At 42.5% G+C, this 16,378-nt stretch overlaps 1 protein-coding gene across 4 annotated transcripts in view; it reads left to right on the forward strand.

The window, feature by feature from the left end:
- Positions 1-7,982: 7,982 nt before the first annotated feature.
- The window catches only part of LOC140185060 (T-cell surface glycoprotein CD3 delta chain-like), a 50,487-nt gene continuing 42,091 nt past the window's right edge, over positions 7,983-16,378 (forward strand). The window contains exons 1-3 of one of the 4 annotated variants that reach the window (XM_072238292.1): positions 7,983-8,263; positions 14,728-14,748; positions 16,032-16,223. In XM_072238292.1, coding sequence (XP_072094393.1) covers positions 8,209-8,263; positions 14,728-14,748; positions 16,032-16,223 — 268 coding nt within the window. In that variant the 5' untranslated portion in view covers positions 7,983-8,208. The remainder of the gene's footprint in view (positions 8,264-14,727; positions 14,749-16,031; positions 16,224-16,378) is intronic. The other 3 variants (XM_072238294.1, XM_072238291.1, XM_072238293.1) reach the window with 3 other exon arrangements.

Consider the following 16,378-nt stretch of genomic DNA (forward strand, 5'->3'; position numbering starts at 1 on the left):
GACTGGCACTCCCACTGGGGTACTGAAGAACCATTGCATTGTGACCGTATTTCAGAGGGGATGTTAAACTCAGGCTTGCAGCACTTTCCTTGCTGGATGTCACTATTTCAAAGAAACACAACTCTTTTTGCTGCCCCAGCCAACACTTAGAAACCTCAGGAAGGCTATTTGACATGTCATGCCTATAATCACTCTTTTCAAAATAATTATCCAAGCTGTTCTTCAACTGATTCTTTTTCCAATTACTTATCTAATTCCCTGAAGCTGTTTGAGAATCTTTCCGGGCAGAAGGTTAGAGATTATACTAATTTACCTTTAACATACAGCTCCAGCTGCCTATCGTGTTCTACCCTAGGAATTTTTGAGTGCGAAATAATGAATTTAAAGGAAGAAAGTTGTTTCCATTTGTGAGTGAATTTTTTGGGTTTGTGTCATGGTTAACTAGAGTCTGGGGTCGGGGTTGGGGGGGGCGGGCGGCTGTGCGGGGTTCAGAGGTCTGTTTATTGTGCAAGCCATGACTTATATTCCAACTGTATTACCAAATTATAACTGCAGCATGGTCTAGTTACCAGAATTGCAAAGTAATCAAGTTAGGAGACACAAATTGTGTAGGTGAGAGTTGTAACGGAGATGATGAGCTCCAATGGGGCGTTCTACCTAGCTTTGTCAATGAGGTTGAGATGTTGACTTTGCACACCTAGCAATATGAATGGAGGAGATATTGTAGCACATTTGGACTGTGATTTCAGCACTATTAACAGTTTGATCTCCACAATAGAAAAAAGAAGAAATAGAGGTATTGGAAAAGATGCAAAGAAAATTTATGAGAATGACACCAAAATAACTATTGCTTACAGTAGCAAAGTATTTATTGAAGTCCAGATTTTTGGACTCAGGTTATCACACCCAATTTGGTTATGTTAATGTTTGACTACTATAACAAAAAGATTGGAGAAGAGCAAATGTTGCATTATTTGATCATTGTTGCTGCAGCCACAAGGACACAATTGAGTTGCCATTGGTGGAAAACGTACCAATTTTTTTTGAAGTCCTGATGAAAGGTCTCAGCCCAAAACATCAACTGTTTATTCCCTTCAATAGATGCTGCCTGACTTTGAGTTCCTCCAGCATTCTGTGTGTGTGTTGCTCAAGATTTCCAGCATATGTAGAATCTCCTGTGTTGCAAATCTTCTTTGTCTAGTTTTATTGTCATGTTCAAGGTTATCCATACTGTATATTGTGTGGTAGGTCCAGTCCTGCTGCTGGTTCCATAGTTCATTACTGAAATTATTGTTATTCCATTGAGACTTACATTGTTCCTTATAGTTAATTGAAATTGGAGTCTCCCTCTTGGTCTTTTCCCTGATTTGAGTTTTGATCCTGGGATGCCTGCAATTCTGTAGTGAAACAGATCTGATTGGTTACAGTGGTTTCTCTTATCAGAGACTGTAATGTTCTTCACTGTTCAGTGAATGATAACCAACTTCAATTTTCCAGTATTGTGATTGCACATCCATTAATCAGCCATGATGGAATGGTGGAGCAGACTCGATGGGCCAAGTGGCCTAATACTGCTCCTGTTGTCTTATGGTCTCATGGTGCGTTGTTTTAGGACAACATTGTCTATTTACACTGGAGCATAAGCATCCCTCCAGGGTGGACTTGCTTCCAATTCCTGTTCTGTGAGTTGGTTGATGAGGCTAATATGGGACTGTAGGCTCTGATACAGCTAGTGTAGGAAATGTTTGACAAGTAGGTTTGGGTGGGTGTTTTAGGTTCCTGAAGTTCTCAATGTCATCCAAATCCTCCTCCTCCTCCTCCATGGTTTCATCAAAGGGAGAATCTCGGACCAGAGGGCAGAGCCTTAGTACGTGATGGAATGGCATAGCAGACTCGATGGGTCAAGTGGTTAAATTCTGCTTTTACATCTTGTGTTGTGCAGGCATGGGTCAGAGATTCCCTTTAAACAATGAGGATGTTACAAGGCTTTGAGAACAGCCTTGAATCATTCCTCTGTCCATCCAGAGAGGAGTATATCTGTTTTAGGAGTGATGCTCGGCAAATGAAATGGGCTCTGATGAGCAGGCTACTGTACAGTCTCAATGCATGGGAGTTGGGCTGGGGTGGGGCTCTGGTGTTAATTTTCTTTCCCTGCCAGTGGATTTGAAGAAGATTGCCCAGACAATAACGCTTTGTGTGAATGTTACAGGCTGTTCATATCTCAGTGTACAGGAAGGTGCGAATCACTGCAGCCAAATAGACCATGAGTTTTCTGCTAGTTTGATTTCTTGCTCTTCAAACGACCAAAGATTGTACTGATCCTCTTAGAACAGTGATGATCTTCAACATTGCTGAGAAGCAGCTCCTAGGATGGTGAGAAGTGGTCCCTATTTTCCAGGTCTCATCCTGGACCTTTATTGTCAGGGGATGTCCCATATATTGGAAGCAGGCTCAGAGAGGATTTTTTTCCCTGCTGAGCTTAAGCAATAAGGCTCAACGTTTCATGTGAATTAATGAGCAACATGCACAAAATGCTGGAGGAGCTCAGCAAGTCAGGCATGATCTATGGAGAGGACTAACAGTCAATGTTTCAGGCCAAGACCCTTCTTCAGGACTGCTGAGTTCTTCCAGCATTTTGTACGTGTTGCTCTGTATTTCCAGCATCTGCAGAATGTCTTCCGTTTATGAATCAGTGAGTGAGTCAATCTGACTTGGAGCTCTGCTTCTGAATGTATGCACATGTAAGGGTTGTCTGTGCACCTCACCTCAGTGACTGCAGTAGAATAATAGGACTGGAGGGTGACATAAGCTGAATGGTTTCCTGTATGTCTTGTAGATTGGTTCCACTCCAGGAAAGTTTGTTGGAGGTGAGATGCAACATTACAGCAAGAAATTGTTGGAGGCAACTTCAGACAATTTCTGTGGGCAGCTAGATTTAAGGGTGGTCAACAGTCCCTCTCGACTGACCTTGTGAAACCATTAAACATAAGGTAAGGTGGTGGATGTAGCATCCTGCACTTCACCTTTCCATTGTGTCTCTTGATGGTAGAATCTGGTGACCCTGTCATCTCTGTCTCGGAGGCTAATGTCAGAGCATCTTTCAAGAGGATGAATCCTCACAAAGCGTCAGGCCTTGATGGTGTACCTGGTGGGGCTCTGAAAACCTGTGTTAACCAACTGGCAAGTGTATTCAAGGACATCTTCAATCTCCCACTGCGGCAGTCCTGACGAAGGGTCTCGGCCCAAAACGTCGACTGTACCTCTTCCTAGAGATGCTGTCTGGCCTGCTGTGTTCACCAGCAACCTTGATGTGTGTTGTCAGAGGTTTCTGCCTGCTTCAAAAGGGCGACAATCATACCAGTACCCACAAAGACCAGTGTGAGCTGCCTCAGCGATTATTGCCCAGTTGCGCTCACATCTGCTGTGATGAAGTGGTTTAAGAGGTTGGTCATGACCAGAATCAACTCGTACCTAAGCAGGAAACTGACCCTGCAATTTGCCTGTGGCCACAATAGGTCTACAGTGGATGTGATCTCCCTGGCTCTCCACTCGCCCTTGGATCACCTGGACAATAGCAATACCTACATCAGGCTGCTGTTTATTTATTACAGCTCAGTGTTCAACACATTCATACCCTCAGTTCTAATCAACATGCTCCAAAATCTTGGCCTCTGTAACTGGGTCCTTGTTTTCCTCACCGGGAGACCACAGTCCCAGCAGTTTGGAAATAACATCTTCTTTTCACTGACAATCAACACTAGCATACCTCGACGATGCATGCTTAGTCCACTGCTTCACTAGGGGAAGTCGAGTGAACACACGCCAGTCCTCAGCGAGGGATCAGCAGTGGGAAAGGTGAGCAATTTCAAGTTCCTGGGTGTCAACATCTCTGAAGACCTCTCCTGGGTTCAACATATCAATGCAACTACAAAGAAGACACCACAGCAGCTATTTTTCATTAGTAGTCTGAGGAGGCTTCATACGTCACCAAAGACACTTGCAAATTTCTACTGATATACCATGGAGAACATTCTAACTGGTTGCGTCACCATCTGGTATGGAGGGGCCACTGCACAGGATTGGAAAAAGCTGCAGAAAACTGTAAACTCGGCCAGCTCCATTATGGACACTAGCCTCACCAGCTCGAAAAAGGTGATGCCTCCAAAAGGCCCATCACCCAGGGCATACCCTCTTCTCATTGCTTCCATCGAGGAGGAGGTACAGAAGCCTGAAGATACACACTCAACAATTCAGGAACAGCTTCTTCCCCTCTGCCATCAGATTTCTGAATAATGTTCCCCAACCATATCACAGCCACCACCCTGCGACCAGACATTGTCCTAGTGTCTGAGTCTACTAAGCAAGTGGTGCTGCTGGAGCTGACAGTCCCATGGGAAGATAGCTTGGAGGAGGCCTCTGAAAGGAAGCTCTCCAAGTACGCAGGACTGGTCAGCAACTGTCAGCAGGCTGGTTGGAGAGCGAGGTATCTCCCAGTGGAGGTTGGTTGTAGGGGATTCATAGCCTGTTCTTTAGTTAGAGCCTTCAGCATTTTGGGCATCGAGGGAGAGAGGAAGAGGAGAGCCATCCGCAGTACCACCGATGTGGCAGAAAGGGCCTCAAGATGGCTGTGGCTCAAAAGAGGGGAGCCATGGAGTCATAAGTAGCTAGCCATCTGGACACAAGCTGGGGTCTGATCAGCCCCGGCTGGGTCACCTGGAGGAGGTTATATGATGTTGAAAGACCCAAAACACCCGATGATTCCAGGAACATCACTGAATCTGTGTCCAGAAGCATCAATAGATGTATGTACACAGAACCCATGAACACTTACGTCACTGTTTCTTCCTCTTTTTACACTATTTGACGGCACAACGCAGTGCGCGCAGCCGTTCCAAATGAATATCGATTATGTGTAACTAGGGGCCATGCACAATCCAGATTTGATGGAGACAGCCGTGAGAAGCGCAGAGGAACATCTGGAGTAACTTCTGAAATGCCTGCTTCGCTGCCGCTGCTACTGTATGATTGAGAATCTCCGGAGATGAAGGCCCCAGATCCTTTCTTTGTGTATCGTCTGTTGCCAGGGCCGGGGTCGAAGTGCTCGGCAGAGATGGTGCTCGGTGTCAAATAGGTGGTCGGAGGCTCGAAGCTTTTCGGACGGACTCGGAGTCAGACTGTGGTCGGATGCTTCCCGGATGCTGCCTCGGCAAGTTGATGGCGCTGGAGGTTCACCGTCTGCGTGAGATGTTGGGACTTTCGAGAGATTTTGAGACTTTTTACTGTGCCATGGTCTATTCTTATCAAATTATGGTATTGCTTTGCACTGTTGTAACTATATGTTATAATTATGTGGTTTTTGTTAGTTTTTAAGTCGGTTTGTCATGTGTTTTTTGTGATATCATTCTGGAAAAACATTTTATCATTTCTTAATGCATACATTACTAAACGACAATAAACGGGGACTGCGTGTCCTCATAAACATAATCATAGTTAATATACATGTATTTCTCATTGTAATTTTTAGTTTTATTATTATGTATTGCAAAGTACTGCTGCCACAAAGCAACAAATTTCACAACATATGGCATATTAAATCTGATTCTGATCAACATTGAAGAACAGATTGGAAACAGAAGAGACTATAGTCGCTAGAATCTGGAGGAACTCGACAGGTTGACAATTCAGTCATTACCCCCACGAGATGCTGCTCAGCCCACTGAGTGCTTCCGGCAGATTGTTTGTTTATGGGGAACAGATTTTTGGCCACTAGGAGGAAACAGTTGACAAGAACACCTGCTGTGGCAGACAATACTCTGTAATTACCATAATCAGAAATGATCAGATGGTCATGAGCTTTTCTGAGGTCCCTTGTATCCCCCTCCCCCTATTACAGCTCAGAGTCTCAGAGTTCAGAGTTCAATCCTGACATCACCTGTAAGGAGTCTGTATGTCCTTCCTGTTTTCTCCGGGTGCTCAGGTTTCCTCCCACAGTCCAAAGATGTACTGGCTGGTTGGCTAATTGGTGATTGTAAATTACCCCGTGATGAGGCTAGGGTTAAATTGGGGGTTGCTAGGTGGTGCAGCTTGAAGGGACGGAAGGGCCTGTTCTGTGCTGTCTCTCAATAAATAAATAAATTGCCCCGCAACCATCAGGGTCTTAAACCAGAGAGGATAACTTCACTCACCCCATCATTGAGCTGCTCGCAGACCTATGGACTCACTTTCAAGGACTCTGCACCTCATGTTCTCTATATACAGAGTGAGTGAGTGAGTGTGTGTGTGTGTATGTGTGTGTATATATATATATATATAAAATTCTTTCTTTTTGTATTTGCACAGTATTTTTCACATTGGTTGTTGTCTGCCCTGTTGGGTGTGGTCTTTCACTGATTCTGTGGTGGTTCTTGTATTTATTGTGATTGCCTGCAAAATAAAAAAGAATCTCAGGGTTGTATATGGTGGCATATTTGCACTCTGATAAATTTACTTTGAACTTTGACACCACTGATGAGTCCACACTTGTCATGATTATCAGCGAGTTGTAGAAGTCACAACCCCTCTCCACCCCACAGTTCCTTCTAGGCACCACCAATTCCCATAGGCTTCCTGCTTCGGGGACGTGTGGAGCTGTTTTCTTTTCCTTGCAAGAGTTTCCAATCCAAGAAGGCCTTGCATATGCAGTTAATTAACTCATCATTCTCCGGGTAATTTTCATCAAATCAGATCTGGAGGAGAGCCCAATTGATGAACTTCAGGACAATCATCCAAACTCTGAAAGCACTCTGCAACTCCTAATGGTTCAGGTTCTCATGTTGTCTTTAAGACGTTCAGCATTTATTATCTTGCAGCAGCTGGCCAACCGGCATTGGTTCCGGACAGGTTGATGGAGGGGATGGACTGATTTAGGTGATGTTTATCACTCATATGATATCTAATAGGTGCTGTACCTGGATAAGGGATAACCCTGAGGCCTTGTTCTTGAACCTGGCTGTGACAAAACCACACTCCTAGCAGGGAGTGCTAGGGAGACTCCAGTGGAGCTAACTTTCCAATCTGCCACATCCTTTCCAACCCTGGCATTATTAAATTGCCCAGAGCATCAATTTACCTCCCATTGGGATGTGGATGAGGGCTTTTTTTCCAGGGTCAAGTAAACATTCTCCTTGGCCTTATCCGTAGCTTCCGAAAGTTGGGTGAGAGTGTTGATGGCCATTGTGTGTGCTGCTTTCATATTACAGTGAGTCAGTGTGAAGGTCCTTATTCCACAGAACCAGATTAGTTCATTCTTGATGTCAATAAACATCCTGTAAAAGTACCTAAAACATTTTGACCTAAACCATAAATTATTCATTTTCCCCTACAGACGCTGTTCCACCTGCAGAGTTCCTCCAGCAGATTGTTGCTTAAGATTGAGCTGAGTCAGACTATGATGGAGAAAGAAATTTACAAGTATGTTGGGGTTAGTTGAAGGGGAGTGGACAGAGATTCCTATGGATCAGGAACACCTATAGGTTGCTTTGTGATGTAACTAGATTTGATTACCTTCCTTTACATCTCTGGCATCAAGGTGGGAGAGTCAAATAACCTGACTGAATTGGAGCCAGTAACCTGTTACACCCTGTTTCATGGACTCCCCACTGTGTGCATCCTCATGGTAGAGCCCCCAGTTGGACAACAGCTTGCTCAGGGACTGCTGATGGTCAGGCATTTTTGATGGATACTGACAATACATGCTATTTCACAGTGCATTCCCACAGACAAAACCCAGTGAAAACAACTGAAGACACGTATATACAACGAAGAATTTTCTTCAGAGAAAGTTCCACTGTTGCCTGCAATCCCAAGTACTTTGTGAACTGTACATTTGGGACACAGCATCTTTGTTTTACATTGTTCAGTTTTGACTTATTTGAATTTAAAGTGTTTTAAATTATTAAAAAAAAATAAAACGTTTAAGAATCAAACATTTCTTGAGTAGATGCGATTGCCATCATGACGTCTGCTGCAGAGCCCAGAGTAGCTGAAGCCTCACGGTTTCCTGTTGTGTATCTGAAGGGGAGTCAGCAGCGACCAACGTCTCCTCAACCCTCGGAGTAGATACTGTCATCACATTTCCGTAGCCCAGTGTGCAAGAATATTATAGTCATTGAAAATTAGCTAAAATTGTTTCGAGTTTTTAATTTGTTTTTCTCCAAAGGTAGCGGAAAGATGCAATTTTATAAGATCCTCGGGTTCGTCGTAGGCGCGGCATTCTTGCTCTTCGGTAAGATCAATATCAAAGTTTTGTACTCTGGGGATAATGTCCTCTTAATTAACAATGTCAAACTACATTGGTTTAATTACATTTTGTCAGCGCCAGGGCCAACATGAATATCATCGAATTGTGAATGGTTCCCTCTATGAAAATTATTATATGTTCTGTCGGCTTAATGCTTGTCCGCAAAAAAATATTTTAGTCATTCGTAAATATAAAATCAAAATTAAAATTATTGCAAATGAGGCCAATGTATATTGTGAAATATGTTTACCTCAGCGGTCAAAAGTATATGGTAATAACTATGGTTAGATTTGCGTTTCCCAGGTGTTAAACTGAAGACCTAATCGTAACAGCAAATACATTCCCATTTTCGCATTAAATTTGAGCTTTTTTAGTTAGAGGGAGAAGAATAAATAACTTTATAGAAGGGATAAAAGTAGAAACTTAATATTTGCTTCCATGGGCTTTGTGATTTTGTTAAATTAGAAGTCAAGTCACTTAAAATCAAACTTAAAAACTTCGGTATCAAGGCTTTGAAATAAAAGAAGTTGTGAAATTCCAACTTGAACGAAGCCGAAAAATAAAGTTATTTTTATAACGAAAGGAAACTCAGACCTGTGCAAAATCCATCAACGTATAAATTAATAACCTTATAAACTCTGCATAAAGGTAGGTTTGATTATAGTTAGCCCAATTCTTTAAAGCAAAAACCCTAAGATGGTTAAAAGTACTTTCTCAGCATTTAAAAAAATATTTTATAATATGTTTCCTAAATTATGATTTAAAAAAATACAAATATTTTATATACTTTGATTGTACTTTCCAACGTATGCCTTTTAATTTAAATTGCTATCGTTTCAAATATATTTCTTGAGTTTTAATATTCGGAAAGTAGGTCACGAAGCAGCTGTCCTTGCGGGTTTTCTTTACAAGAGGAGCAAATTTCACAGATGTTAATTGCAAAATATATTTGCTATTGCCAATTAAATTGCACGCTGCTTTACAACTGAGACTTTGGTTTAATTAAGTATTTAACAGCATAATTAATCACGCTAATTACCCGGCTATTGGTTATTTATTTAACCCATTACCTGCGCACGCGCCTCCTGCCGCCCCGTGCCGCGCGCTCCGGGACCGGCCGCGAGCCCGATTTCTCGCGTGCTCCTGAGGACCGCCCGGGGCACATGCGCAATATGATAAGTGCCTTATCACCGCCATCATTCGCATCCTGTATGCAGGATGTCTGAGTCTTTTAGGGTTACTTCTTCCATTTATTTAGGAACTCTTTCTCCTATGTTGCATAATGTTTGCTAAACGCCATAATTTGTTGTAGATGTAAAGCTATCTTAAAAATGTTTAAAAGTAAAGGTAATATTTTCTTGTGGTTTTGCCACCTATGTCGTTGAATCCAAATGGCCTCATGAATGGTGTTAAGATATAACTTTAATTTTTTTCCTCAATTTATTAGAGTGAATAAAATTAGGGCACTGCCATTTGAAAATGAGGTGCATTGAAGCTTCTCACAGGACTGCAAATCGATTATTGACAGAGTTGGGTAAACAATTGTCTTCTGACTCCAGTATGAGTTTTGTGAAGCTGGGGTTCATGGGGTTCATTTGATCACCTCTTAGTTGGTCAGAATATTAAAGCTGTAACTCTGGGTCCTGTGTTCAGTTCCAGTTCCTCTCTGCTCCAAGGATAACAAGAAGACTCCTTATCCATGGAGCAGAAGAGGTTCTGAGGAGATGTAACAGAGTTTAAAATGTGGAAGTGTATGGAAACAGTTCCCACTGGCAGAAGCACAAAACCAGAGGACAAAGAATGATGACTAGCAAAAGAAACATATGAGAGGAGGAATTTTTCAACAAACAAGAGGTTAGTTAGTGAAATGCACTCCCAGACACCCTTGAAGGCAGTTAGTGTTCAAGAGGGAGTGGGGAAAAATGTGCAGAATAAAGGGATCTGCAAGAGTACAGAGAAGGAGTAAGGGAATAGGTTGCGCTGGTTGCTGTTGTGGAAGGGATGTGTGGATAGCTGCTTTCTGCAGCAAGAGTTTGCAGATCCTGGAAATCCAGAGTAACACACAAAATGCAAGAGGAATGTAGCAAGTCAGGCAGCATCAATGCAGAGGAAGAAAGATTAAACGTTTCTGGGCTGAGACCTTGCATCAGAAACACAAAACAAGTGAGGAATCCACTAGGTGAGAGCCAATTGCAGCTGTGCCCATCACTCGCCCTTTTCATGAGTTTATTCCATTTTTACTTGAAGATATTCTGCGAGTCTCTGAGAGGGATAAGTAAGATTTTCAGGATTATTCACCCTGGAGATATCGTCCCATATTGAGTTTGTGATTAGATGCTGTTACAATGGGATATGGGATCGCACAGATTTCTGATTGGAATGCATACAAGTTGGTCAATTTCTAAACCACTAGCATGGGGCTTTTGGAAAGATGCAATTAACATCTTTTACGTTTTGTTTTCCCCACAGCACAGTAATTTTGAAAATTGTATTTGTTCTGTCAATGAAGGAAGCATTTTGGGGTTTGGGGAAGAAGATTCTAGTTGACCAACCACCTTCAATTTGAAATGGAATCTGAGAGTGATGTGAATATTAGTGAGGACATTGGACATGAGGAGGAAGAAATGCCTATTGAGAGTTGGGCTGAAGGGCACCAGGATGCAGATTGGAGTATCACTCTTGAAGATATTGATGTGCCATCTTTCACAGAACCTACTGGTCCCCAGCACCAGCTCACAAGTACAGCTAGTCCTCTGGATTACTTCAGTTTACTCTGGCCGAACACCTTGTTCAACACCATAGCTGAGGAAACCAATCGTTATGCAACACAGTGCCAAGAGAAAGCAGGCAAAAGGGATTCCTCTTGGATTCCCACTGATTCCCAGGAAATTAAGGCTTTCCTGGCTATGAACATAATGATGGGCATCAAGCAACTGCCTCGCATCTCTTTGTACTGGAGCCAAGACACGGCCCTCCGCTGCCCATGGATTTCCTCTGTCATGCCCAGGGACAGGTTTTGGAAAATAAACCAGTACCTCCATCTCCGAGACAACAAAGGAGCCCTGGACAAATCGGACCCCAATCATGATCCGGTATACAAAGTCAGAGCCCTCATGGAGGTAATACGCTGCCTTTTTGGCCAGTGTTATCGTCCGAATCGTGAGCTCAGTGTCGACGAGGCCATGGTTGCTTACAAAGGTCGGCTATATTTCAAGCAGTACGCCCCCGCCAAGCCGACAAAGTGGGGTTTGAAGGTGTGGATGCTGTGTGAAGCTACGACAGGCTACTGCCTGAACTTCAATGTCTACACTGGTCGGCGGACGGTCAAGTCCCCACACAGTACTGGCCACGATGTGGTGATGGAGCTCTGCCGTCCCTACTTCCACCGCAATCACCACGTGTACTTTGACCGCTTCTTTTCAAGCCCCATTCTGCTAGAGCAGCTGGAGGAGCAAGGGACGAAGGCGTGTGCCACCACACACCTCAACCGTCGAGGGCTCCCCATCGAAGCCAGAAAAATGAAGCTTAAGAAACTGGGTGATGTTAGGTTCTTTCAGAAAGGATCTTTATTGCTAACCATTTGGAAAGATAAGCGACAAGTAGCGACACTCTCAACAAACCAAGGGGGCAAGATGATTGCAAGCTCAGGGGTAGTCAAGCCCCAGTCAGTGATTGAGTACAATAAGCACATGGGTGGTGTGGATATTTCGGATCAGATGAGAAGTTATTATCCTGTGGGTCGTCCTTCCAAAAAGTGGTGGAGATGTCTTTTGTGGTTTTCATTGAATATTACTATTGTCAATGCCTGGCTTATCTTCAAAAGGTCATCTCATGATCCACCACTCCCCAGCCGCTATGACCATCTGAACTTCAGGACAGCTCTGGCCAAGATGCTCCGTGGGGATTACTCAGCGGGAGGGAGCAGGAAAGGTAGGCTGTCCTTGTCCGTGGAAACCAGGTACCAAGTGGCCTTCTCCAACCCCAGCGCACACAACATGGTGAAGATAGAAGGACGCAAGAAGGTATGCCGGGAGTGCTCGCGAAGCAAGCGCAAAACCGTCTCTGGGAGATCAGTGGAGACTTCTTTCAAGTGCGAATTCTGTGAAGTTCCTTTGTGCAGAATCAAATGCTTTAAAGATTACCATCAGTCCCTCCCTTAACGTCAGGATTACTCCAGGATTGATTTCTCAGACCCTGTTGGGAGTGATCCAGAGGGGAGAAGAAATCAGACAAAGCATTACAACAAAAAATAGTTCACTTTCTTTGAGTTCAAGATTCTGTGGCAAGTCTCCCTGGGCATATCTCCCTGATATGGGCAGTTCTACTGCGACTTGAGTGATGTGGCTACAGTGTGTACACCCTGGATCAAACATTGGACTAAATTGTCACCGCATATCATTGAAACAGATCCATTGAGGATCCCGAGAAAAGAACTCTCTTAGAAGAAGCCACATAGTGATTTGTCAACCTTGAATTTGTCAAGCCATGGATAGCAAGAATATTTCCTTCTGAATGCTTGCAATTCTTTGATAGAAAATGACAGGAGATATTGAAATTCCTTATTTGGTGGTATGGTTGTTGATGGGTGGTCTTGTGATGAAAGCTTCTATAACATGTCAAATCCACTTATAAACCCATACTGATTTCTTGCCTAAAGTCAGGTCAAGTCACTTTTTATTGTCATTTCGACCATAACTGCTGGTACAGTACACAGTAAAAATGAGACAACGTTTTTCAGGACTATGGTGCTACATGAAACAATACAAAAACAGGCAACATCTGTCACAGTTTCCTCCAATAAGGTGCTGATTTCTTGTACATGTGTGCATATGTTACCTATGCTTGGACATATTTTTGTGCAATCTTAAACAGAGCCCTGGTTGTGGATCAGAGTGATGTATAGGTGCTAAGATGAAGCTGTTGTGTCTAGCAGGCCTGACTTGGGTATTCCTTGAGAGGAAATGGTACATCGGAAAGTTAACTGGAGGATGTCAGTTAAGGATGCATTCCAGATTTTGACAGATGCTCGTAATTTACTGCCTCCCATACTTTAAAAGAAAATTACTCCTTGTTTTTATTAAGTGAATCTGTTTGGAAAATTTTCCAGTGATTGCATTTTTAATGATAACTGTCACATGTTAGGTATGAGGAAGGGCCCTTAATGCCTTTGCATGCTCTGTGGTGCATTTTAACTACAAATGATCTGTGCCAAATAAGCACTCATGCAGTCTTGTTTCTCTCTGAATCCATTGTTTTGCTTGCAGTATACCTGGGAGAATCTGAGAGAAATTTAATTAAAGAATTATTGGCTTTATCTCTGGTGTTCAGTGATAGATTTTCTTTAAATAATTTTCCTTGATAACTTTTGTAAATCTGTTTCTTTCATTGGCACCTGATTCAGTAAATGCAACAATTAATACATTGCTCAAAAAGGACCAGCATATGTAATGAATAATATGGGTCACATTTCCCACTTTCAGAGAATATCTAATGAATAAATATCAGATCTGAGCAATAGATTTTGTAGAGCTGAAGGGCTTTGTTTATCATTATAATTTCACATTTCGCACACTTGATTCTTAGAAAGTTGCCATGACAAGCCCTAATTTCAGGGTTTGCATTTCCTGAAAGGACTTTGCTCACATCCACGGAAGTAACGCTATCAGATCTGCTCCTTGGGTGTAAAGTTTTCGTCACTGGAATTGTTCATCAATTTTTATCGGTATTCAGTCCTAAATTAATTTTTAACCGGAACCATGTGAGTCCTTGATTAAGAAGAGTCTTAGTTTCCAAGTTTACTTCCTGGTTAACAAGATGGGTGCAGAAGGAGATCACTTGGCCCTTCTAGTCTGCCCACCTTTTGATATGATCATGGCTGATCTGTCCCCAGCATCATCTCCTCTTTGTGGCATTTCTTCAAAGCCCTCAACTCCCTGATCTCTTGAAGACTTATCTATTTATCAGTGGTACAATCCTCTGCAGCCTTCTAGGGTAGAGATTTTGAGAGATTCATCACTCTGTGAGAAATTCCCATGCTCCTCTGTTTAAAATGATTGTTCCCTAAGCTTGTTTACCCCACTGAAGTGATCAATAGAAAAGTCAAAGCTATATCCTTACACCATTCATAAGGCCCACTTGCACTGTCAGTTACAGAGTTCAGAAGCATTTTCTCTGAGTTCATGAATATGCAATTAGGATATTAGGATAATATGCAATGAGGAAGATCTCATGATAGCTATAATTGATTGGACAGTGCAGCAGTTATGTGATCAATACACTATGGAGACAATAATGGTTTTTACTGGGACTTGATACTAACCTTAATCACTTGTATATTCTGGTTGGTCTGTGTCTAAATGTGCCTTCCACCTTGCAGTCAGTGTTATATTTAATGGTAAACTACAATCCTTATTGGCCTGGTGACTGATTTTTAATTTCTTTTTACTCAGGGATTTCTGATGGAACAGTTGGTAAGCTGTTTTTTTAAATTATTGGGGTTACAAATAAGTTGGAAATATGAAAGGTAAGAAATTGAAGGTTAGGATTTGTGTTAGATTTCCCAGTCTTTTGTTTTGGTTTCCCTGATCCTTGTCTTGTCTCCTGGATAAAGCAACAGCTGGGGCATTTCCTCCTCTTCCCCTTGTGACTCCCTTGTCAAGATCTCTGTATCTCAGTTGTTTTTTTTCCCTCCACCTTCCTTGCCACTTGCCCCTGAAACTGTCATGAGAGCTTGGCAGTCAGAGATGTAGGTGTAAAGGTCCTTGTTCACTGAACTTCCACTTAAGATGTTGAGAAAGACTTTTCCGCGACCAATAAGAATAATAGAATATTACGAAGATAAATAAAATATTACAAAGAGCCATCCAGAGCTGTTTGACCGAAGGTCAGTTTTAAAAATTCTGGACATGGAGAACTGTCCCTCTGCACATTGACATGAGGTCTCACTTCTCGAGGGGCCTCAGTGATCCAGTTGTATTTACAGTATATGATGGAGACTCAAGAGAGAGCGGATGCTGGAATCTGGAGGAACTCTGAAGGTCAGGCAGCATCTATGAGGAAAGTTAACTGTCTGTTCTCCACTGCTAACACATAAATACCAGGTAGTATGTGTAAGCAGTCAACAATAAACAGGCAGGCAACCAATCAGAATAATAGAATATTACAAAGATAAGTAAAATAGTACAAAAATATATCCTGAGTTGTGTGACTGAAAGTCAATTTGACAGTTTAAATTTAGTTTTATAAGTTCTGGAATGGAAATTTAGCCCTTTGCACATTGACAGAGGTTCAAGTCCATCTATGAGAGGAAATAGACTGTTGACATTTCAGGTTCTGAACCGGAAATGCTGACTGTCCATTTCCCCCCAATGATCCTGTCTGATCCACTGAGTTCCTCCAGCACCTTGTGTCTTTCTTTCAGAATATGGCCATTTTCAAGATTATTTTATCTGTTGCCAATCACATATTATCACTCATATATCAGTTCCACAATGGTGTGCTGGGATGTGAACTTGCAAGTTTATTTAGTATTATACCACTATCAATTGTCAATACTGAGGAGAAATCCATTTCTTTTTCTCTCCCTTCTTGGCTTCTCTTTCACGTCGGTATTCTAAGATTGACACCAGCTGAATAGACAAAGCTGAGTTCAGATGTTTAGCTGAGAAGCGGACTCTGGATTCTGGCAGGGAGTTCATCTCCCAGTTGGTAGAACTGTATGAATGCTGCTCAGTTCCTGCACTTTATCGCCTAGTGTTCAAGGAGCAGTCTGGTGGAATCGCTTTGCAGTGTCCAAATGCTGGAGAATGGGAGAAGGACGGAGTGAGCTATGCAGGAAAAATGGACAATGGGAATTTGAAACTGCCAAGGCTTTCAGACACTGATACTGGAGAATATACCTGCATTAATGGCCAACAGAGGTCCTCTGCTTTTGTGTTTGTCAAACGTAAGTTGATCTTTTTGTATGTAACAGATGTGATAAGTGGTGCTGGGCATTATGTTAGTATTGCTTTTCATCACGTCAATGTCCTTGAGTTATCTGACACTTAATTCCTGATTGCAATATTCCCAATTTAGGTTGGGAGCTAAAAGAGGTGGTGA

This window comes from Mobula birostris, chromosome 20 (genome assembly GCF_030028105.1).
Source record: "Mobula birostris isolate sMobBir1 chromosome 20, sMobBir1.hap1, whole genome shotgun sequence".
Taxonomy (NCBI): domain Eukaryota; kingdom Metazoa; phylum Chordata; class Chondrichthyes; order Myliobatiformes; family Myliobatidae; genus Mobula; species Mobula birostris.